The 26,663-nt window shown below is 34.7% G+C and overlaps 1 protein-coding gene across 3 annotated transcripts in view; it reads right to left on the reverse strand.

The window, feature by feature from the left end:
- The window catches only part of LOC150096142 (glutathione S-transferase 3, mitochondrial-like), a 77,246-nt gene that overhangs the window by 23,829 nt on the left and 26,754 nt on the right, over nt 1-26,663 (reverse strand). For all 3 annotated transcript variants that reach the window (XM_090409134.1, XM_090409136.1, XM_090409135.1), the window contains exons 3-4: nt 23,160-23,224; nt 7,955-8,012 (exon numbers count right to left, since the gene is read on the reverse strand). In XM_090409134.1, the coding sequence (XP_090265260.1) occupies nt 7,955-8,012; nt 23,160-23,224 (123 nt within the window). The remainder of the gene's footprint in view (nt 1-7,954; nt 8,013-23,159; nt 23,225-26,663) is intronic.

Raw genomic sequence — 26,663 nt, forward strand, 5'->3', positions numbered from 1 at the left:
CATTACTTGACACATTCAGGGAGTCCAAAGACTCATCGAGGGAGGGCACCTACTCTACAACTCTATCTCCACCACCCACAATCCACCAACTACAGTGAACTACATCATCTACGCCAATGGCATCTACCTTTATACCAACGGCATCTATTTTTATATTTTGCTTATCCAATTCTTCAATTAATTCTTCTTGTTTTTGATTTCAAGAATGAATGTTCCAACTGCCAATCCTCAATGTGTTCCATTTTTCAATGCTCTTTTCCTGGTCAAATCCATATGGATAGTCTGGCTACATTTTGTGCAGCCAGACCATCCATATGTTTGAGTGTTTGTTTTATTTATTTATTTTTACATCATTCAAGTGGATTGATAATCCTACTTGCTGATGCTTCCTGCTTTAGCTAGGCATGTTGATGTCGCCTTCATAACTAGTGTGGCCTTTCTGGTAGTTTGCACTACCAGCACACATTGTTTGTTCACACTCCATTCTATCTGCCACCCCAATGTGGGGTAGTAAAGAGCATTTTATTTCTTTGCCATCTTTCATCTTCATTTTCTTTACCAAAGATCAACTGCTTGAAAATAAATGCCCATCTCACCATTATTCCAGGTATAACAATTAGGCAGCACTTTCAAGATTCTTAATGGAAAACTAGAAAGCAAAGAAAATTATACTGATCAGAAGAATAGGTCAAAACTGGAGTCACTGGCTTAAATCAGGAAGTATGAAAAAAAAAGAATGGAAAACAATGGAAACTTCAAATCTCCCTTGACGCTATTTATAATAAAAATTATTCAGAGCTCAAAATTTATTTTTTAAATAGCACACACAAAAACCAATCATTAATGCTAATTATCATCTTTAAATACAAAAATAAAACACGAATTAGTTAAAAATAATAAAACAATGACAGGACATCATATGTAAGCAATAAAATAGGATTGTCTTATCCAATCTGAGATATTTGATAATCCTATGTGTTACCATACACTGTTGCAAAGCAGTGCAGTGCAACACTGTATGGCAACAACAATGCAGTGCAAGCCTTCAGTACAGAATAAATAATGGAAAATTAAATTCAAATTTACAAATGATGCAAAGCAGCTACAAAGAAGCATCTGCAAATTCAAACATCTCCACAAAAAGATGTTTAGGATAGGATGATATAGAAGAACTTTACAAAGAGTGCTTAGGTTTTCCTACATCACCCCATTCTAAACCTCAACTATGAACTATATCCAAAATCTGGGAAACTGTTATTAGAAACTGTATGTTTTTTTAAGGGATTCTAATAGTGCAAATTTACAACTTGGCATGCTCGTGACTCCACATAAAATAAGAATAATTTATAGAATATAGTTTAAATGTACTGTATTTGAATTTTCCAAGTTATTCCACACTGATGTATTTTGCAATACACAAACCAAAAGAACTGGATGTTAAGTTAAATTTTATTAATTCTTTATTGTAGTTATGTATGTTTTTAAAATTAAGGAATTTCAACAGTTTTCCCTCCACTAAAAATGTTGAAGTTCTAATTTCAAAGAGTTCAAAACACTTTCAAAATATTTATTTTACATTAACCCTATATACAGGGTGGCCATAAATTAACTTTCCCTCTTTGGAAGTATCTATAGCTAAAACTAATACATGGAATGAGACCACATTTTATATTGAGACTTTCAAAAGGCATGGGGAGATGAATTCCACAAAAAAAAGATTTAGTACCAAAAGTCGCCGACAGGGGAAATTTTGGCCCTGGCAGAGTCGAAAGCAGTCAAATATTTGTAGTAAATGCGGGTAAAAAGGATTATGCAAATTTTACTGTGCATACGTGACAGCAGCACCACCAATTCCACGTAAAAAGGGATTGGGAACATTCAGGCAGTTATTCGAATGATTGATGAATTGTGCTCAAAATGCATCCCACCTTGCCTCAGCGTGCTTTACTTGTTAAGTTGTTTTACCTTAAACAGTGCAATGCCATTGTTTATGTTGGTGGCGATCCCAACTTGCATGTCTTGAAAGAGAACATAAAACTGGCTGTTATGAACATCCAATCAGACTCCTTACGCTCAGCTGTAGAGCATGTCGCACACCGGATGCAATTTGTTGTACACAAGAAAGGTTAGCACATTGAAAATCGCGTATGTGGTCCAGGAGACCCTGATTCTGATGAATAAAACATTATTTCCTGTGAGTTCAATCACTACATTAATTTCTGTGTCTTTCGCAAGTTGTTGTTTTAGTTTAATTATTATTATTGTAACGCACCGCATATCCAGCTGGAATGAGTAACACAGCTGTCTCTTACACTGTCGAAATGTTATTATTCCATTTTATCTGCCTTTAACGTAATTATCCACTTGTTTTAGGCTCCGGCAATACCAAAATTTCCCCTATCAGCGACTTTTGGTACTAAATCTTTTTTTCGCAGAAATCATCTCCCCATGCCTTCAAAAGTCTCAATATAAAATCTGATTCCATTTATTGGTTTTAGCTACAGATGCCTTCAAAGAGGGAAAGTTATTTTATGGCCACCCTGTACAAAAGTTCACAAAATCTATAATAAGAATGTCATGTGTAAGAAAAGTAGCCAGAGAGAAACAAGTGATCTATTGATGTATTTCTTTAACAAGTGGAGCACATAGTCCTTGGGGAAACCAATATACGGATGGATATTCCAAAGAACAGAGGCATATGAAATGAAAGAGGAGGCTGATAGTGTTAGATTTGATAAGTATGAAGACTAAGTGTATGGATGCTACCAGCAGCTGATCACGTTCTACATGTGTAAAGGAAAGTGGAAGAATGATGAAAAGCAGTTCAGTGGAGAGACACAAAAATTTCTATAGAAAAGGCATAATAAACAAACAGGATCTATGAGAATGTTATTATAAGGGAATCTGCGTGAGAGACCAGAGTCATCTATTAAGCAGACTGCTCTCTTGTGGACAGTATTAAACATTCTAAGGAAGGTTTTTAGTGCACCACTCCAAGTGTGAGAATGGTGTTCTAAGGTTGGACAGATGTCAAATTTAGTGTTAAGAGTCATATAGGTTAGAAGCAGCATCTTTAACAAAAGAGAGCACCAAGTTTTTTTGGGAATCAAGAATGTAATGTATTTGTATCAGGAAAGGTTATAGATGCAAGTCAGTCTCAAAAGAGAAAACTACATTAATTATTTACATGAAAACACATGGCAAAGGTAATATTTATTTGATTATAAGGCCATATATACTTTTGCTTTGTATTTTTGTGTAAATAATTCATATAACTATGATGCAAATTTCTCTGAAAGAAAGAAAGAAAAAATTGTTTGACTAGAGATCAAAATATCAAATGTGAATGAGAGACATTAGAAGTGTTTTTTTTACAAAAAATAAGGATCGTGTTTTGGAAGTGCTAAAACATAACATTTATTTACAAATCACTCACAGATGATCTGGAAGTCTGAATCGTTGAGTACTGCATGGTTTGTTGAATGATAAAGAGGAATGGAGTGAGCTGCCATCAGCAATTATGGATAGGATTTGTGGCAAGTGAGAATGTCATAACGTATAAGAGAAAGAGTGTGGACTAAATGCAGACCATAAGAAGTTGGCAAGGAGGATTTTATGCTAGATCTAAGTAATGTCAAGAATGACATTACACAAGCAAGGTTGAGTTTTTATAAATTTTTCATAGCTTATTTTTAAAAGTGGAATAAGAATGGCAGAATTCATACTAGTGATTGTTTCTGATCTCCACTTTTCTAGAAGACTGAGATAAGAATGGGATGACAGTCTATTACAGGGTTTCTCAAACTTTTCCTACAATGGAACACTTCACAAATCCTGAAATTTTAATGGAACACCTTGGTTAGAGTCGAGTATCATCAGTCTCGTATTCAACGTAAAACTAAGCACACGTGCTATTGCCACAGCAAACTGTATCACATCACAAAAATGCGACGACGCACACTACAGGCGTGCCGGGCTGCAGTGCATCGCATTGACTTTGCTTGTGACCACACGTTTCCTAGAATAGGTACCACCATACTTCACTCGCACTCAGAGGTGTCGAAAACCGTGGGCAGCTGAGTCAAGACCAGTGCGCACTGGACTTAATAGCACAATCCACATGCAAAGTGAGGAGTGCCTGATTTTCAAACATGTTTGAACTTATCACAGCATTTAAAACCATTCTAGGCTGTTAATTTTGATAATTTTTCACAGAACACTCCTTCTCTTTCCGCAGAACATAGTTTGGGAAACGCTGGTCTATTAGATGACGTATCTTTTAGAAATGGTTTAATATAGATTACTGCACATTCTGAGTGAACTGGAGGATGATGCCATTTGCACCAGGAACCTTATTGGTATCCAGCTGTGTTATTTGGAATTATCGCAACAGCAATTATGACTCTGAAGCCAATGTATCATGTCTTAATTGTGTTATCTGGCTACTTTGTTTTGTGGAATGACCCAAGTTCCTGGGAGGAAAAAAAACTCTTCCATTTCCATATGAACTGGCTAACTTGCATTTAGTTGAAAGGTACTTATAAATGTTCTTTGTGTCCTAAATGGATTCAAATCCAGGTCTTTCAAACTAAATGGCACTGCTGATAACAGCTAAATTATGGATGATCTCAGAATATCCAACGTAATGAGGATTTTTCTGATGAAATATCAAAGTACAGTGGGTTGTTTGTGGAATAGTAGGTGGTGTTTTTCCTTAATCAGTGCAAGAGTTGGAGAAGAAGCCCACTGCCAAGATATCAGCATTCACTTGAAGTGATATTACCACAGAATTTGTGCTCAACAATCTTACTGAAGGATCAGAATGCTTGACTGTCACCTGAATAGAAGACAAGTTTTTGTATGTGGCCCTTAAAATTTAGTTTAGATTATTATTATTATTATTTTTTTTTATTTATTTATTTTTTTTTTTTTTTAACAGCTGTAGCAGATTGAGTGTAAAGCTGGCAATGCTGACTTCAGTCATTTAAGATATGCTGGTCTGCTTTAGCATAGTGGAGAATCATAATCTGGATAGTGGTTTTGTGTGAAGTAAGAGATGAAGACCCAACAAGGATTATTTGAGTTATTTGCTTAGAGCAGATGTTTGGATCAGAAGAGTGAAAACAGTAATCACTGTTGTTTATCTTTTATCATATAAAGCTGTGCAATATCCACTTCACAACCCAGACTATCAATAATTTCTGTTGTTTTTAATAAAAGTTTTCCCATTAAATTTTTCATTAAGCAAACAAACTGTTAATTTCATCATTTTTTAATGGCAATCTTGTCCATAAAGGGTGAGAGCTTGCAGCACATTAATGACATAGGACTAAATTTAATGAGAATCATGCTTTGGACACCAAATGTGACTTATGTAGACCTCCACACAGAATGCGGTGGTGGTGCTAAGCAATGAAAATCATCCATGAAGTGGAGCCCCTGATCAGCGGCAGCTCGTGCATAGGCACTGCGGAACTATAGCACCCCCAATTTTTCTCGATATATAAATATATTTATTAATTCCTTTTACATTTGATTGTAATATTTAATTTTATCATCAACGATCCTATACAATTCTCTTATTTTGTATAAAAAATAATAAAAATCCATCCTGTAGCACTTAGGAGGGCAAAGGACGCAGCAGCACTGTGTTTACCACAGTGTCACATTGCTAGTATTTGCTACATGTGCAAGCATATGCACGTCATAGTGCATATGCTTACGTAATGCGGCACTGTCCGTCGCGCAGTTCCACTGTTGTTTGTATGCAATTTGCACCAGTAGTAGAGTGTTCATGGTGCTTATCGTGTTTACTCCATCTCTTTAAACATTTGGACATTACAATTAAAGACAAAACATTTGTTATAGTTTTTATTTTAGAACATTATTGGAGTTATGATACTACTACTATCTTCACTGGGCATCTACAGATGCCGTATGGTCACTCCAATGCTCGGTGATGTGCCACACCAGGCCTCTCCATGTAGTCCTGTTGTTTGCTTTTCTGGCGGCCTCAACTCTCTGAAGATCAGTCACTCCACACACGCCATCCATCCATCTCATTGATGGTCTACCCCTGCCTCTTTTTCCAGGAACTTTACCTTCTATTACTGTTCTGAGAAGTCCCCCTTTCATCCTTTTTATGTGTCCAAAATATTTTAACTTTCTTCTGTCAATATCCTTAAGAAGTCTTAAAGTTCTGCTGATCTTTTCTAACACCCATTCATTTGTATGCCTTTCAGTATATGATATCCTCAACGGCCTTCAGTAACACCACATCTCAAAAGCAGAGATCTGTTTCTTATCTGACTTCTTTAGGTTCCAAGTCTCACATCCACAAGTCGCTGTTGGAAAAACAACTGCATCCAAAATTCTCAACTTTGTTTCCATGGATATAGATCCATCCTTCCTGATTTTAGACAGGTCTCTGACTGTTGTTTTAGCCATTCCTAACCTTTTTCTGACATCTTCTGAACAGCAATTCTTCACATTAATAATGGATACCAGGTACTCAAACTTGCTGACTTCCTCAATTCTTTCTCCATTAAGGTACATTTGTTTCTCAAGAGCTTCTCTATTTGTATTTCCTTTGAAAACCATAATCTTTGTCTTGCTAGGATTGAGTTGAAGTCCTTTGTCAAGAATTAGTCCTAGTTCTTCCATGTCATTACAAAGGAGTACTGTATCATCAGCAGCATTCCTCAGATTACTGATCAATCTACCTCCGATCCTAATTCCTGTCCTGAGCTCATCCAATGCTTCACGCATTATGTCCTCCGCATATATACTAAACAAGTGGGGGGGGGGGGAAAGCAAACACCTTGCCTAACTCCTTTTCCAACTTGAAGCCAGTCAATCAATCCAACACCTGTTCTTACAGTGGCTTGTTGCTCCTTATACAAGTTGGCTATCAACCTGATAGTGTGTTGAGGAAAACCCATTCTTTTCATTACTTCCCACAGTTTCACATGCTCAATACAGTCAAAAGTTTTAGAGTAGTCTAAGAAGTTATGATAACGGATTTTATTTTAAAGTAATTTTGAATTATACTAAACTATATAATTTTATAGATAATAAACAATATTTTTTCATGAAACAAAACAAGAAGAATATATTTTATTTTTAAGTAATTTTAAATTATACCAAACTGTATAATTTTATAGATAATAAACAATATTTTTTCATGTTTAATTTTTTTTTAAATTTTTACCATAATTTTGATATTTTACCCAAACACTAATTTTTACACTAATATTTTATCCAAACACTAACAATGCTATGTATATTTTGAAAGTTGCGGCACCCCCACGATTTTAAGCCATGAGCCGCCACTAATCCTGATGCAAGGATTTGCACCCAGTAGAAGGTGGAAGCTAAACTGCTTGGCCATTCAGATTAGCATAGTTTAAAACTGCAATCTATCCATAAAGGAAAACAGTATTTTGTGTATACAAACTCCCAATCCAAGGATGGTCCTTAATACTTTAATATCCTTATTTGCCACTTGTCATACTGTATTTCTCTGAAAACATTCAAATTTTCACATGACACAATTATAAGAAAAGGTATAAAAACAAATAATGTTGTTATACTTGACAAGAAATTATATTCTTATTTTCATCTCCTGTGTAATCAAAAAAAAAAAAAAAAGTCTGCATATAAATAGCTTCACAATTAAGCTAATTACATAGATAAATTCCTCGTATGAAATTGCTCTTTGTATCCCTATTAATACATTGCACACTCCCTTCACAGGATAAGCACGATATAAATTCTGTCAAGAATCACTTTCCACATAAGTCTGAAAAATATGTTCGACAATTCAATAAAGTCTTAATAATTCCAGATTAGGCAAAATTTTCAAAAGGTTAAAAATAATCTTATTATTTAAATATTAGATATGATCACTTAGATTTTTTTGATTAATGTCTTTAAAGAAATGCTGAACACTTACAGGACAGGATATACCGCCTGACATCAGAAAAGTCAAAAACATAGGATAATATTCCAAGCTATAAAAATAATTTTTTTTGAAAATTTATTACACTAAAATGTAGTCATATTATTAAAATACTTATTTTATACAAAAATTGTACTATATCTGCTATACTTCAAATCTATGCATGGTGCTCAATAAATTAAGATAACCAGTTAACAATTAAATAAATGCAATGACTACTTAAAGATAAATTTTATATTTTGATAGCTGCATCATACAAAACTAATGTTATAAGTTTATCAAATTGTTATCATTGTGTCTTAGCATATACCCTAGGAAGATGTCTCCATGGCTAAATGGTCTTCCAAACTGGTAAAAAATTGTCACTACCTAAAAAGAATCAGTTCAAATTTTATCCTTATTGTCTGATCACACAAGGCAAAGTTAGTATGCATTAGATGGAGAAAGCCCCTCTCTCTAGGCAACTCCACTTGTTCCTCCCAACTGACTTGAACCAATCAATTTGCTTCTTAAATCAACCTATCAATTATACACCCTCTGTCCAAAAAGAAACTGAACTTTTTGAAAATAAAAGAAACTAATGGCGCCACCTGGTGTCCTCCCGCGATGAGTCTTCGGACTCCTTGGAGATGTCACGAATAATAATAATAAAAGCGGCAACCTTCATTAGTGTTGTGTCAACTGTTTATGACATTTGTTTCATTAGAAGTCGAATTATAGTGCCAAGAGTGAAAGTGTGTTTTGACGAATGGTCGGAAAAATGAGTTGCAAACAGAGAGCTGCGATTGACTTTTGTGTTAAATTTGGTAAAAGTTTTACTGAAACACATCAAATGCTTCAAAAGCATACAGTGATGAATGCTTATCCCATACTCAAGTTTGCAAGTGGTTTAAGCGATTTCAAAGTGGTCGCGAGACGCTTGAGGATGACGGAAAGCTGGGCCATCCAAAAACTGAACCAAGCAAAGTTAAATCCAAAAAGTGAGTGATTTCATCAAAGAAAACCCAAAATCCTCTGTGAGATTGATTGAAGATGAATTGGGAATGACAAAATAAACTGTGCACAACATTTTGACCGAGAGTTTGGGCCTTCATAAATTGAATTCGCGATTTATTCCCCACAAGTTGACCAACGACCAAAAGATTTATCGAACTGAACACTACAAAGACCTCATTAAAACCGCTCGTAAGGACTCAAACTTCCTCGAAATGAGGAAGAGCTCATACTCAAAACATGGTATTTTGAGTATGAGCTCTAAACAAAGCTCCAGTGCTGAGTGAAGACCACCAGAAGTGGGGCATCCGAAAAAAAAAAAAAAAAAAAAAAAAAAAAGTCGCTTGGAGAAATCAAATAAAGACAATGCTGATTTGTTTCTATGATTCCAAGGGCATTATCCATGAAGAATTCGTTCCACCTGGCCAAACGGACAATGGTGAGTTTTATCTAGCTATCAATCACTTGCGATTGATAGCGAGAATTCGTCGATATGGCATGAATATCATGATGCAGACAGCTGATCACTTTTGCACAATAATGCACCATCTCATCATTCGAACATTGTGAGACAGCTTTTGAGCAAAAACCAAGTTTGCGTGGTGGATCACTAGTCGAATTCACCTGCTTTAGCACCCTGTGACTCTTCTTTCTCTTCTCCCAACTTCAATTGCCGATGAAAGGAAAGCAATACGACACCATTGAAAATGCTCAAGCGGCAGTAACCACGACCCTCAACAGTATCCCAAAAACCGATATAAAAAACTCATTTAACAAATCAATTGACCATGCCAAATGCTGTATCGAAGCTGAGGGAGAGTATATTGATTGAAATAAATTATTTGAATAATTATAATTGGCCTGCATTTTATTTTCTATCAAAAGTTCGGTTTATTTTTGGACAGAGGGTGTATGTATTTAACATAAAATGACAGCCATAGTAGTTATTTATGATAGTCAAGTGGACATTAAAATCAGATATAATAATTCTGCAAGGAACAGCATGAGTTTACTAAAGAAAAGTCATGTCTAAGCATTTTGTTCATATTTTATAACAACATTATGGCTGAGTTGGATAAAGGAAAGGACACACTATGGTATTGTTGGACTTTGCTACAGCATTTGATTTGATAAGATATCAGATGGAAGGCTGATAAGTAATTTGGAGAATATTGCATAGTGGAATATAAACTTGACTTGGTTATCAGGAAGTAGTATATGGGAGAGAGGGGGTAGACACTGGAAAACAGGAGAAAGAGTAATAGAATACTGGTTGAGGAAATTTTTCATTCACACGAACTTAACTTCCAATGGAAGTTAAGTTCGTGTGAATGAAAAAGTTCGAGTGAGAAACAGATTTTTTCACTCAGAGCAGTGAGTGAATTATACAGCTTGCCTACTGAAGTGGGTTAGTTCATCTAGCGTGAATACGTTGAAGAAACAACAGCTAGTATGGGGGACATATATTCTTTAATGGTACCTATAACATAAGTACAAACAACAAAATTACACAATAACCAATAATAAACTTTTGTTATTATTATATGACACCTACAAGGAGTCCAAAGATTCATCGAGGGAGGGAACCTACTCTGCAACTCTCCATCTCCACCAACTACCGTGAACTGCAACTACTATCTACACCAATGCCATCTACTGCCCACCAAGTACATGTAACCCTCGTATAACGCGGTACTTATACAAAGCAGTTTTGATATAACGCGGAATCACAAACTCCTTAAATGAGGGAGTTTGTAATTCCCTCTACAAATTGTAGTAACCCTTTATCTTTTCACACATTCTTCACTGCGCGATTTAAAAATCAAATTTGATCTTCGTAAAATTTGTGTCTGCCCGTATTGCACATGTAATTATAAGTAGCGAATTTATATTAGGGGAAATACCCTTCAGCACACATTTATGTCAACTGTTTATCGCATAAAGTGTTTATTGTTGAAAATTGTCTTGGTTTCTGCAAGGAAAGCACATTAAAAATCATAAGTGTGTTAATCTCAAGCTGAGCACTTTATTTTTTGAAGCGTTACATACGATATGGTTGAAAACGAAATTAGTGAATTAATTGATTGGGAAATAGATTTAAATGAGAAGGAACTAATACAATTAATAGATGACATCGAACCAAATGGTGGGGAAAGTTCTTCTGAAGATTCTGATTGTGATGAATCCAATGAGAATTCAGTTTAAAGAAATTAGCAGAAGAACTGGACTTAGCAAGAAAGTTAGAAAGTTATTTTACGGAAAATTATTATTATTATTATTAGACAGCTCTAGGGAGTCCATAGACTCATCGAGGGAAGACACCTGCTCTACTCTCTCCACTACTCAATCCACCAACTACAACTGCAACTACACCAGCGCCATCTACTGCTGCCCACCACCACTAGTTTTATCAACAGACAATCACAAACATCCATGCCCATGGTGGGATTCGAACCTACAGCCTTTTGGCTGGAGAGCGGATACGCTAACCACTTGGCCAGCCAGGCTGGCATGATCCCTCAATGGAATGCTCCGGAAAAGTCACGAGACCATTGTATATTTCTTTAGCTTCATATTATGAACTTAATAAAAAAAAAACTGCAGCATAATGGTAAGCAAGGTCTTATTACTGACTTCTTGATATTGTTGATAACTAGTCGAAGTATGCAATGATCGCATATTACTCATTGCACATAATACATAAATGTTCTAAATTAGAAATTTGTTTCTAATTTAGAACATGATTTATATAAAATAAGGCCCAATGTATATAAGATTTTGAAACACTTAAATGCAGATATCAAAGAAAACATAAAATTAAACACTGAATTGAAATTAGAAGAATTTCTAAATTACTACACAGAACTGTGGACAGACAAATATTTTAAAAAAGACAACTGGCAAACAATTAACGAAAATGAAAAGGAAACAACAACTAAAGAAGAATTAGAAATCAGCCTGAAAAAACGGAAAATCATCTGGAGAAGATAAGCTAGGTTCAGAACTATATAAATACGCAGGAACAAGATTCAAAGAAAGACTCTTATTATTTTTAAATAAAATTTACTCAACTGGTATCCCCCAATAGAATGGAAAAAAGCAATTGTGATTCCTATCTTTAAAAAAGGTATTAGAGATGACCCTAAAAATTATAGAGGTATCGGTATACTAAATTCCTGTTACAAAATACATAGCAGAATTTTAAATAACAAACTAATGAAATATTCCGAAAACTTTATTCTAGAAGTACAGAATGGATTTAGAAAAGGACGATCATGTACAGACCCGGCCTTTTGTCAAAAATTAATAATAGAGAAGAGAATACAATTTAGAAACACATATTGCATTTAGTGACTTTGAAAAAGCATTTGACAAAGTTAAAAGAAACATATTATTTAACATATTAAAAGAAAGACAAATACCAAATAATATCCTAAAAGCTATCACAAGTATATATGAAAATAATCAAATACAAATAAGATTAAATCACGAGCTATCATACACGAGAGAGATAAACCAAGGGGTCCCACAGGGATGTCCCCTCTCAACAACTCTTTTTAATATCTACTTAAATGAAATAATAATAAAATGGAATTTAAAAAATTTACATCAAGGAATTAAACTTTCTCCTACAGTTAACTTCAACACTCTCCTCTTTGCCGACGACCAAATAATAATTAAAAATTCTGAAGATAACTTATAGAAAGCTATTTCAGATCTAAATGAGATATCCAAAGATTATGGCATGATAATATCAACAGAAAAATCAAAAACTATGGCCTTTAAAAGACAAGATCCAGCAAGAACTAAAATAGTAATAGATAACAAGATCTTAGAACAGGTGAATTCATTTAACTACCTAGGATGTATGATCACATATGAAAATGAAAAAGATATAAACATAAAAATTGCAAAATATTTAAAAATAACATGTATAATTAACTCTATATTTAAACCAAACCTAGTTCAAAAACAAACCAGGCTAAAAGTATACAATACATTAGCCCTACCAGTATGGAAGGGCTAATGTATTGTATACTTTATGTATCTTAATGTATGGAAGCGAAATCTGGACAATAAAACAAAAAGACAAAGATTAATAACAGCAGAAATGAAGTTTATGAGAAAAACTGCAAAGTATACCCTATTTGATCACAAAAGAAATGAAGAAATTATGAAAGAATTAAACCAAGAACCGGTAATAGAAAAAATTAAAAAATATAAACATAAATGGATGGAACACGTTCAAAGAATGAAAACAGAAAGATTGCCAAAACAAGCCTTAAAGTACAAGCCATTAGGAAAAAGAAAACCAGGATGTCCTCTTAAACGATGACTTCTAAGGTCGGAACAGGCCATTGCTAGGCCTAAATCCTTGATACGCATGATGATAATGACATATTACTCATTGCACATAATGAATAAATGTTTTGCCTTATGCATTATGTGCAATGAGGTTTTCGTACAATTTGTATTTTTATAAAAATACAATGCATTTGTGATCAAATAGGGTATACTTTGCAGTTTTTCTCATAAACTTCTCATAGTTTATATATTTTCTTAACTTATACCAATTACTTGAATTAAATAAAAATTTTTTTTGTTGGATATATCACTGTTGTTCATATAAAAATAATAATAATAAAAAAAAAACAATTTCGGAACCTAACCCTACTTTTTCTATGCAATCTGAGTCTTGCATAATGCAATTTATATAATGCGGTATTTTTATGGAACCTAAAATCCGCGTTATACGAGGGTTACCTGTATTTTCACAAACATCCAAGCCCACGGCAAGATTCGAACCCGCAGCCTTTTGGCTGGAGAGTGGATATGCTTAACACTTGGCAACTTTAATGAATGTACAGATATTTCGTACTGAAAATAACAGTATATCAGTTCATAGAAACACAAGCAAATCAAAAAACAGGAATACAAGATACATCCAACAATTGGTTTACCAATTAAAAACGGTTGTCATGAGCTAGAAATTGATATTAATTTCTCGCTCATTAAAATCATTTATTAATTAATATTAATAAATAATATTAAAACTATTTTTGATGTTTACATAAAATGAGAATCATTCTGATTCAGGTGAGACTGGTGTAAAAGCCGTTCATATTTAAAACTGCTTCTTTGGAGAAGATGAGCTTCATCCCACAGGACATTGTGTTTAATGTCCACACTTTTTTGTGCCAGACCAGACTTTTGTGGTTTCACATATTCAATGTAGTACTGATGTTTATTAATTCTTCATTCCACAGATGAACTGTCTGTTCAAAGTATATCAAATTACATTCACAAAAGATGAGAAATTTTGTTGATAGGAAAATATGTGAGAATAAGGTGATACTTCTTCAAAACTTCTACCCAATAAGTTCAGAGATACCTGAAATATAAGGGATTGGAACCTGTGGTCTGCTGAAAAATCCTTAGGCGTTGGAACATAGGAGTTAATTATCTGCTCGATTTGATGAGGACTGTAAACATTCAATTCCATTAAATGTTTTGACTGAGAAGTTCTTGTTGTAAGAACTTCTCAGTCAAAAAGCTTGAGGGAGAGCAGTACACATTATGTGTTCTATTAATTAATGACTTCTGATTTTCCCTTTTTCTGTTGTTTCCGATGTAGGTGACTTCGTAGGCATTACCCACAAAGTATTCCTGGTGAGATTTTTACAGGGTAGTTCACCATTGCTTCCCCCCCCCCCCATTTTATCTGGGCTCGGGACGTATTCATGACTGTAACCATGTGTGTTCACGGGGCCGGTTTGCCTGTTTTTGGGGGGACGAAAAACCCCCTATCTCCATATGAGACCGGCTAACTCACTTTTAGTCGAAAGAGACCAGATAAAGGTTCCTCACATCACTGACGGGAATCAAACCCAGGTCTTTCCGACTAAAGGGCTTCGTGTATGCTGACTGAGTTATGGAGGCTCTCAATTAATAACTTGATGTCATTAATTTTTTGAGAGGTGTGATAAGCAGCCTTCTGTTGAATGTATCTGCCAGTAAAGATAAGCTTACAATAAACACTGGTTAACAAAGTTCCAGAGGCTGTGCAGGTAAGAAGGATGTCACCATGAAAGGAGAAAATGCTGGTAGTTTACCATTCTTGGACATCCTTTTTACTCTTACTTAGTACAACAGTAAGATATTAGTATAAAATATCTGTACTTTCATTAAAGTTTATTACTGTTGTTATTGTGTAATTTTGTTGTTTGTGGGTGATGTATGACCTATCTTGATGAGTTCAATCCCCTGTCTCTGATTATAACAAATATATGAATGAAAGAAAATATAACTTCAAGGTACGTGCAGGAACACTATAATAATCCAATAATTAAAATGGTATTATGAATTTTCTATTATTAATACATCTAAACATCCGTGAACATACGCTTCTACAGCCAAGAATATATCCTTCCCAGTGGAAGACTAGGCGACAGGTCAGTTGGGAGTGATACTAACAAGAAGCTGCATCTAAGTAACATGCGGACCCTGCATAGGAAGCGGGAATAACGCATAGTGAAAGAAGATTATTAATACATCTAAAATGGTCTATTACTTGTTAAGTCTCTTCATTTTATTACCTCACAGTTGTATCTTCTAAAAGCACTAATAGTAATAACTTACCAATATTTCAGTCTTATTTTAATCTTTTCGCTACCATTTTTACTTCAAACGACTGTTTATCTCATTCTGTTTAAGTGACTATAGTTCTTCATATAGATTCATGAATATCAACAATTCCTTTCTGATATCATCATCATCAAATTCCTGATATGCACCCTCAGGGAATGTATAGAATAATTATGATAGTACTACATAAAAAATAACACCATTACTAACTTCCAATCAATAATTTTTCACGAAATTAATCTATTATCTGTCAAGATTCCAATATATCAAATCTATTGCACTCTGAAGCTGCCATTGTAAAAAGTAGTCATATTTTAGCATATACTGACTTTTAGTAACACTGTGCTTCTGATCAAGCTTCTTGAATTTTGCAGTAGTCGAAGTAAATTTTTCAGAAAGACTATAAAAATTCTTCTTCAGCTTCTTTCCATCCATCCCCCTATAAATTTCTAACTGTCTTTGTCCTTAGCAATGTAGAGCATATAGAAAAAAAAAAAAAAAAAGGGTAGAAAGAGAAATAATAGAATTTCATTCTTCTAGCTTCGAGGCTCTTTGGGCCACTTGCAACTTGTTTTTTAGTTGCAGCTCATGTCTTACTTCCATAAGTAAACACCGGAATAATGCCCATATTAAATAGATATCTGTATATGTTTTAAAAAAAAAAAAAAGAAGAAAGAAAGAAAGCTAACAGATAATCTTTATATAACCAAAATACTTTGTTTCCTATTGCAATTTTTTAATTTATTTTGTTTTTTCTTAAAGCTGACTGTCTAAGCTAAATATAATCATCCACAATTTCAATAGGCCTGTCACTCTAATTTTAGTTTCATTTGTCATCAATTTTTTTAAAGTTTGTTTTAGTTATGTCAAAATCCTTTTTTTCTATTTTCTCTGTCAAGATTATTTAGCATTTTCTAAACTTAATGATTTTTAATTTAGAACAGTGTGATCTGCAAAATGTAAACTATTCAATTTCTTCCATTGATGTTAATTACATAGTTTTCCCATGATACATTCCTAAAGATTCTAAACATTGCAAAAAAAAGCAATTTGGTTTATACTGGATCTCCTGGCTTCACTCCTGTCTCAATGCCAAACTCTTTTCTCCAACATTTTAACTGGATACTGGTTGTTCTGATTCTGATATAATATTCTGGGATGGTTTATTGTTTTAAGTTGTTTAGAGACACAGAAGGTATACAAGGGAAAAAAAAAAAAAAGATTCCAAAACTGAAAAATAGCAAGAGTAGTACAACAGAAGAGAGAGAGAAAAAAAATAATAGAAATATGTAGTGATTTTTACAGGAACTTGCAAAGGCAGGAAAACATACAATCCCTCTATTAAATTTAAATGAGACATACTGAACTATCAATCAAAACACAATTATATAAAGTCTCCAAATCAACAAAGAATAATAGAATCCTATAGATGTTATATATTGGCAGAGCACACAAAATCAAGAGGTTTCACAATTTCATAAGGTCATGCTGGAATTGTTCAACAATATTTTTTACCTACAGAAAAAATTTCACACTTAATGACATAAACCATATTATACTTGACAAAAATTAAATTCTTCTTTTAATCCTTACCCAAGTGTAAGCAAAATTTGCACATCAAGTATTTTAAGGATAGTCTTCTTATATACATCCTGTGTATATATCCCATGATACAAAATACACTTCTTTTTTGGATGTGTGTGGCTGCACCCAATGTGAAATTAATTAAATTATTAAAAAGAAAACTTCCAATGCTCAGAGGAAGTACAATCCATAGCTGAACAGCTCCAGGAAACAACATAAAATCAGAAACAGGGTGATAATGTGCCTTTCAAAGCCCTGGCAGGAAGATTTACACACACATGTAACAAGAAAAGGCCCAGCAAATTAAAATAAATGTTGCAATTGATCTGGGTAATAGCCCTCCCATAATGCATGGCATTATGCATGTCTAAAAGGAAGTGTACTTTGCATTATGGGATACTAAGCTAATTGATGCAGAGTCATCAGTCTCTATATACAGGGTGTTCGGGATAAATTTGACATATTTATAATTAATTATATTTTTCCGTAAGTTACATGTATTAACACACACTTCTCTTCATTTAAAAGTTTGGACCCTTCTTCATTCATATACAAGATGTCAGAAAGGATGGATAGCTGGAACCCACCTGAATCATGGAAGAGAATAACTTGTATCATGATGATTCGTGCCCGCCATCAAAATAAGGATATTACGACTGCTGCCCAATGCTCCCTGAATACAGTAAAAACAATCAGGCATGAACTAGAGACTTGCAATGGTGACTACGAGGATGTAGCAAGAAGAAAGATCCCTAGCAGACGATCTGATTGCGTTCGTACAGCAGAATTCCTCGCAAATCTGCAGGAACAGGTGTTGAAGAACCCTGGCATTGGAATTCGGGCTTTGTTCGTGGAGTTGCTAACTGTAGTCAAGCCCTGGATAACAAGGGTAGCCAATGGTAGGCCGTATGTATGGCAGCAGGATTCGGCCCCTTGCCACACCTCTGGGAAAAGTCAAAAATGGTTGTCTGAAAATTTCTACGACTTCACCAGTCCAAATGTTTGGCCTCCAAACTCCCCAGACCTTAACCCCATGGATTATTTTGTATGGGGCGCAGTTGAAAAAGACACCAATCGCACTTCCAGTAATACAAAAGCCCAGTTAATGGATAAAATTAAAACAGTTTTTGCGGCCCTTCCCAGGGAGACTGTAGCATCAGCTTGTTCGAGGTTCCGAAGCAGAATTGAAGCTGTGATCGATGCTAATGGTGGTTATTTTGAGTAAATCTTGTTGATAGTATTGTAATTAACTCTGGCTGTAATGTTTTTTTGTCAATTCATTAAATTTAATAGATACAAAGAAGATTTTCTTTTTCCTTACGAAACTGTCAAATTTATCCCGAACACCCTGTACAAGTAGATTAATTGTGAAGATATTTTATGTGCAAAAACTTTGTTTCCATATGATTGGGTAAGGAATTGAAACAAGAATATAATTTCATGTCAAGTATAATATATTTTATAACAAAAAACTTCCTACAACTTTCTCTGATACAACATATTTTAATAATATGGTGATATAACACTTTACTACTTGTATAAGGAAAATATAACCAGCATTGATTCAACCTTACTGTCTGATCTGCTCCTATTCTGATCTGACTGATCTGGATAATTAGCATTTCTGTGTCATATTAACTGAGAAAAGAATTGACAATTGTGAATCTAGGATTTGAATGATCTGCTAGCTGATTCAGGAGTGAGTGAGGTATCTTATTAGATCTACTCTATTATTATCTTCATTTTCTTTCCTCCAGTTTACATTCAGTAATTTTAGAATTTACTGATTGTATTACCAATAACTCTCCAATAAGAAAGGCTACAGTTTGAGCAGGTGCTTAACAGTTCAGAAGTCTATGAATTCTTGCAAAAGAATTCACTGACTTCTGAACTGTTCAAGCATCTACTCAAACTCTATGCTTTCCCCTGGAAAGGAGCTGGTAATACAATCAGTAAATTCTAAAATTACTGAGTATTCTGAAAGAAAGAAGGAAAGAAAATAAAGATAGAACAGATCCAATAAGGTGCCTCCCTATTTTGCCAGAATAGGAGATCAGACAGAAAAATCTAATCAATGCAGAAGTTATATTTTCCTTATATGAGTAGTAAAGTGTTGTATCACCATATTATTAAAATACTCTGTATCAGAGAACTGCTGCTTCTGATCAAGCCCTATCACAGACAATGGCAAATGACCGGAGTCCTAGACTTTATATCCAACAAAATGGCTCAGATTTTGCCAAGGAAACAGTAGAGGAACACAACAGGTTTTGTGAAGTCAGCAGGAAAAAAAATGCAGAAGGAACCAACATGCATTGAAACTACAATCTCCATGGAAGTAGAAATAAACCATTATAACGAAAAAGTTTCTCCAGTAATCCTGAGAGCTGAGGAGAAATGGAGTTTCTCCACTTATCATGAGAGCTGTAAGATCAATTTCATAAAAGCTAAAAACACAAATGAGGGGGATCTGAATATAGGAATTTTTGGATGATTGAAACATCCTGTACCACATGAACCATACTTGAGAATAACTTCAAGGTGATACCATGCAACATACCAGTATCCAAAACTACAAAGAAAGTCACCAGATACTTCCAAATCTGCAAACTAAATCCTGTTAAAACAAGATGCAGAATACATGACGTTGTAAATCTTGCCACTACACACTGAAAAGGAGGCCCACCAGAAATATACTCCATATATTGGAAGTTTTTTCCACTTGGTTAGACTATAATAAATTTAGTTTAATCCTTTATCCAAGTGTAAGCAAACAAAGTTTGCACCTGAAGTATCTTCAGGACTGAAACAACTCGTGGTAAAGGTGGACCAAGCTCTCATCATTCCTTGTCTCAGTATCTCCCATAAATCAAAGCACATCTCCTTGCGGACATGTACAATGCTATGCATTAAGGGAAGAGCCACTACCCAGACCGGTTTCGACCTTTATTGAGGTCTCGTCAGTGGGAGTCAGACCCAGAAGTGGTGATACTAAGGGAGAAGCAATGGAGAGGTCATATTTACCTATATGAGTTGCCAAAAGGTACCACCTTATTATTAAATTACTCTGGATTTAGAGAAAGATGTTCGAAGTTTTTTTTTCTCACTTGGTTAGACTATAATAAATTTAGTTTAATACTTTATCCAAGTGTAAGCAAACAAAGTTTGCGCTTGAAGTATCTCCATTGCTTCTGCCTTAGTATCACCACTTCTGGATCTGGCTCCCACTGACGAGACCTCAATAAAGGTCAAACCGTTCTGGGTGGTGGCCCTTCCCTTAATGCATAGCATTATGTGCTTTGCATTATGGGAGATACTGAGACAAGGAGTGATGAGAGCTTGGTCCACCTTTACCACAACGTGCCTCAGTCCTGAAGATACTTCAGGAACAAACTTTGTTTGCTTACACTTGGATAAAGATTAAACTAAATTTATTATACTCCATATATAACTCTCCTAACAAACAGTTACTGGAAACAGATTTAACTAAAATTCTAGACACAAACCAGGCAGTTCTAGGTAGCAGGAAACCTGAATACCAAGCACACTGCTGAAACTGCAGAACAGACTACAAACCAAAATGGTAGAATTCTCAACAACTTTGCTTTCACCAGGAACATCATGATCCTAAAACCTCCAGAACTCATGTACTACAACACAGCAAGACTTCCTGATGTTCTTGACATAGCAATACCAAATGGATGACCTAAGCTCTACTCATAACACAGTTTTATTCCAACAGGGCTCAGAACATGAAAATATTGCAGATCAGTTCCTGTCAATAGGATAAAATTAATGACCACTTTACATGAATCCACTGGCCTAATTTCAACTACTGACTTGAAGGAAAAGACTGATGACACAATTTTGAACTTAGAAAAGCAGATAAAGATAACTGCTCAGCAGCTGCCACCACTAATGTGCCACGTACAAACTCTGACTTCCAGACAAGTACTCAGAGCTACAAATGAAGTTTGATATTTTTAGAAACTATCAGAACAAAAAAATAGTTGGAGACAAAACTTCTGTCCTTACATAGAGGAACAGTTGCTCTGGAAAATGACCAAAGTTCTATACACAGACCTTCAACCTAGCAATTCATAGTAAATGTGGTCTGGTGATAAAAGAAAGCTGAAGCTTTTGCCAACAGCACAGAGAAGCAGTGTAGTCCAAATTAGATGCAGATCTTAATTATCAGTAAAGTACGCACGTGGGTACATGACACACTATAATACTCGAGTTACAAAAACCTTACCCCCCTGCTGAGGTACATGAAATTGTCACCAGGCCCAGGTGAGATGTCTGTCCAACAAAATCATCAAATGCCATAATGAAGTTGATATTATTAATGCAATATTAAGATTTTGTTACTTGCCACCATGGTGGAAAGTAGCTGATATAATCATAATTGTGAAACCAGGAAAAGCAGCAAAATTCCCTCCAAACTATACTCCTCAATCAACCTGCTCCCCTGCCTAGGAAAAATAGTCAAGAAGGTAATACTAATAGAATGCAAGAAGTCATGAAAGAATTAAATCTCATCATGAACAACTTGGATTGTGAGAGAACCCATCCAGTGAACAAGTTCTTAGAGCCATGGAGAACATCAGCGTGAGATACAACTGGATGCAGCATACAGACTGATCTTCCAAGACACTGCCAAAGCATTCGATGAAATATGACATAACGGGCTTCTTTTCAAACTCCTAGAGGAAATTCCCACTATGACAGGTCAAACTCATCAAATCCTATCTCAGCAATTGTAAATCCCAAATCAAGCTTCAGGGAATCAGATCATCTGAATGCAAAGTCACCCAGATAGCAGAGGTTGGCTCCATGCTAACCTCTGCTCTCTTTGCCATTTATGTAGCTGACATCCAATGCATAGTTCGACCACTGTAGCCTAAACACAGATAATACTGCAATAACAATATGCTCCCTTTGATCAAGATCAGCAACTGAAAAATGACAAAATGTAATCTCAGAAATAGAACACTAATTCAGAACTAGAAAAAATGGCAAATCAATGATTCAACGTAGACAAGAGCACTGCAGTGCTATTCACAAGCTGAGTATCACCAGAGTGATAAACAGTTATGTTTGGCACCCCCATTTCCATGGAAACCAGTAGCCAAATACTTAGGGATACAACTAAAACAACTCCTATACAAGATGCTGATCAAGTTAGTCCTGATGTATAGCTCACTCCCCAAGAGCCACATGATAGATTTAAAACATTATCAAATTACAGATAACCCACAACAAATGCTTACAAATAGTATTCAATGCACTGCAGTTTGGAAGAAATGCACAGCTTCACCAAAAAAGTTGGCAGCTCTGAGATCACTTTCCTATCCAAAAGGATTTCAGAATTCTTTGCAAATGCTACCACGAACACTAACCTATCAATCCACCAAGTCGTAGACTGCAGCAAACATGATGCTATAAGACACAAACATCCCAAACCCGTAGCAGGTAGGCTACGGGTTTAACCCACCAGAAGTCCACAGTGGGGAAATCAAAGATAGATATAAAAATACAGCTTTTCTGAACACATTCCAATATTTTAGATAATATAGCTTTCATCACATTTCTTTTTATTAGTTATAGCCTAAGTTACTATAATATACATTTATTATGTATTAATGAAACATTAATTCTTAACTGAGTGCTGCACTTGAACTCTCTGTTATGCATGGTTACCATGTAATGATCCTATTCTTGCATGTTGTTGTTGTGTGTACAGTGCCATGATATTGACAATCACAGCAGTGATGAGTAGTAAAATGACAGTATCTGTACACAGTGTTGCAGATACTCTTGTTTTACTGTAGTATCTGCACATATTTTGTATCTAATATTAAAATGATTAATGCTTTCCAAATATTATAGTATTTTAAAACAAACTTTTTAAAATAGTTAAAAATTTATAAGCAAGGAAATAAATTGTGAGAACAGAAAAGAAAGCAAAACTCACAAATTCTGATGTGATCTTTGAATGCAGTTGAATATATTATTGGAATCACTGTACATTGTTGGATACTAAAAAGAAATTATAGTAAGAAAATTGAAAACATTTGACTATGCATAAATCTTATCAAATGATTATTAGTTATTATAGAAGTAACAATTTCTAGCAGCTACTTTTACAAATCATTATACAGTTTGAATAATATATGATAATACAATACAATGCTAAGGAATGTCCATTTATATTTAATTTATGCTACAAGCATCATAAAATTTATGCTTAAAGCATTTGTCTGTTATGTTTTTCTGAATATCCCCAGCAACTTCCCCCCAAAGGGGGGGGAGGATAAACCATAATTGTCAAAGGAGAAAAATTATGATACCCAGCTAATTTCCTTCAGTATGTGAAAATCCCTTGTAAATATTCTTTGCATCTCAGAAATTTTAATCCATGCATTTTCATCATGTTTCCCAAGTGGTACAACAAAACGAATATCTGATGCTTGGCATGGAAGGAAAGGACAGACATCAGAATTAGTGGTAGACACAAATAACTTGAATAGTGAGATGAGGTGAGATTAGTTTGTTATCTAGATACGATAGTGGACTGAGAAAGAAAGCAATGATAATGATACTGCTGAACTGTGTCAAGTAATATGTAGAAGGGAGGCAGGTATCAGGAGAATTAAAAGTGAAAGAATCAGAGATATATGAGAGAGAGAGGAACTGAAAAGTTCTGATAAACACATAGAACAAAAAAGATATTAAAGCAACTGATATAACCACAAGAAAGACCACATCTTTAAAACACTTTGACCACCATGTTTCATCAAATTGTAATAGTTTGTTCTTTTTATTTTAGGATATATATGAAGTGGTCAGAGGTTTTTGAAGAAATTCGAAGACCCAGAGGTGTAAGCAATCATAAGTTTTTTTTGTTACAAAAAAAAAGTCCACAACTGAGAATCACCAAACTTTGTATGAGACTTTAGGGGACTGTGCCCCAACATATCCAACAGCTGCCAGATGGGTGGCCAAGTTTAAAACTGGGCATCCTGAGACAACTAATGCCTCCAGGTCAGGAAGCTCTTCACATTGATCACACCTGAAAACATCGATGCAGTGCATGCCATAATCCTTGTTGATAAATGAACAACAGCCAAAAACATTGCAAAGACTCTGGAGATATTCAGGGAATGAGTTGGGGTCATTATCCACCAACATCTGGACACTCAGAAGTTGTTAGCAAAGTGGCTCCCCAAATGTTTGAATGCCGACCAAAAGACAGAACATGTGCTGTCATCTCAAGGGATTTTGGGTCATTTTGAGAAATCAGGTGCAAATTTTTTTGCTCATATTATGACTGTTGATGAAACATGGCTTCTGGATGTGTGGCTTTTCGACCCATCAGAAAAATCTCCACATTCCTAATATCTCCAAAGGACAAGTTCCCACATCTCAGCTATCCAGGTGTCTACCAGATTCCCTGCTCGTGTGGATTATCATATTTCAGACAAACAGGAAGATCTGCTCAGGTCCGGTTAGAAGAACACCAGTCATACATCCAGTACCTTGAACCTGAACAGTCTGGATTTGAAAAACATGCCATCAACACCAGACAGAGTTAAGTGGAACAAGACAAGTCATTCACAAAAGTCGGTTCCTAATGGAACGACTATACAAAGAAACATGTGAAACGTTACTTCACTCCCCTAACCTACACAGATCCGATGGTCTACATCTTTCCCCCTTGTGGGAGATAGTACTTTATAAAGCAGCAAATCTTTCCTAACATATAATTGTATACACATATCTATAAAAAAATAAATAAAATAAAATAAATTAATTATTATAATTGAATAATTATTATTTAATAATTAAATAACTAAATAATTATTATTTAATAATTAAATAACTAAATAATTAAATTTAAATTCTTAAAAATAAATAAAATAAATAAATAAATAATAATAATAATTAAATAAATTTAGGAAATTTAACCTTAGCTGCTTAGGTGGCACTTTGTGAATATAACAGTTATTGTTTAATTAGCCTTGTATCTGTACTGATGATGCCTGTGATACTCAGGTGAAAATTCTACGAATAAAGAATAATTTATTCTTTATTCGTAGAATTAATGTGAGTTAATTCCATTATTATAATAGTTCTTTCCTAATATCCTCATTTTTAATATGATATTGCCATTGATGCCATCTGTTCACACCTCTAATCTTTCTCAGGATTCTCATATCTGTGGTCTCTAGTCTTTGGTCAAGTGTTTTATTTCTGACCCAGCTCGCAGATCCATAAGTTAAAACTGGTTTGAACACTGTGTTGTATACAGCTAATTTAGTGTTCCAACTAATTCTCTCTTATTCCATAGGAATTTATTCAATTGACTTCCTGATTCTGTTGTCTATTTCCATATTTAATTTACCATTTTCACTAAAAATCGGGCTGAAGTAGGTGAAATGTTTTACTTGTTCCACAGGTTCTCTGTTCACAATGCAGTTGACATTTTCAACGATTCTGCCTATTTTCATTGTCTTTGTATTGCTGACCTTCATACCATAGCTATTACAACAGTTATTCAATTTACTCAGAGAATCTTGCAGATTCGTAGCGGATTTATTGATAAGTATAACATCGTCCGCATAAAGCAAAGAGCTGACAGTAACATCTCCAATTTTGATATCATGTTTAATACCACTTTCTTTCATAATATGATCCATATAGATAATAGAAACAGAGGGAATAATATACATCCTTGTCTCACACCAAATTTAACATTAAACCATCTTCCTGTACTTCCATCAATTCTAACTGCTGACTTACAACTCAAATAAAGACTAAGTATTGATTGATATAATGCCCCATTGACACCATATAGCTGTAACGTATTGAATAGCTTCTCTCTTGGCACCATGTCAAATGCCTTTTCCAGATCTACAAAACTCAAATAGAGATCTTTGTTATATTCCCATGATTTCTCCACTATTTGTCGTAAAGTGAAGATCTGATACTGACAGCCTCTATTTGGCCAGAATCCAGCTTGTTCTTCACCAAACTTTTCTTCTACAATTCTTCTCAACCGTTTCTCAAGTATACTTGAATATATCTTACCAGGAACACTCAGTAGGGAAATACCTGTAATTCTCATATTCAGTTTTATTTCCCTTTTTATATATGGGTACTATGAGAGCTCTACTCCAATCATTGGGAATACATCCCTCTATCCAGGCCTTCTGAGCTATGCAGTGCAGTCATTGCAAGACTTTTATACCACTATACTTCAGCATTTCTGGTTGATATCATCTACTCCTGCTGCCTTTCCACATTTTAAGCCTTTGATGGCTTTTTCTACTTCAAGAACGGATGTGTATTCCTGACTATATGCTTGTTGAGTATTTTTTACCACTGTGCTATCACTGCTTGTTTCATTTAGCAATTTCTTGAAGTAATTACTCCATACTTCAAGGATATCTTTTTCTCCAATTTTCATGTCACCTTT

The sequence above is a fragment of the Typopeltis vanoorti genome, chromosome 19, assembly GCF_054136105.1.
Source record: "Typopeltis vanoorti isolate ZY-2024b chromosome 19, IOZ_Tvanoo_1.0, whole genome shotgun sequence".
NCBI classification, from domain to species: Eukaryota; Metazoa; Arthropoda; class Arachnida; order Uropygi; family Thelyphonidae; genus Typopeltis; species Typopeltis vanoorti.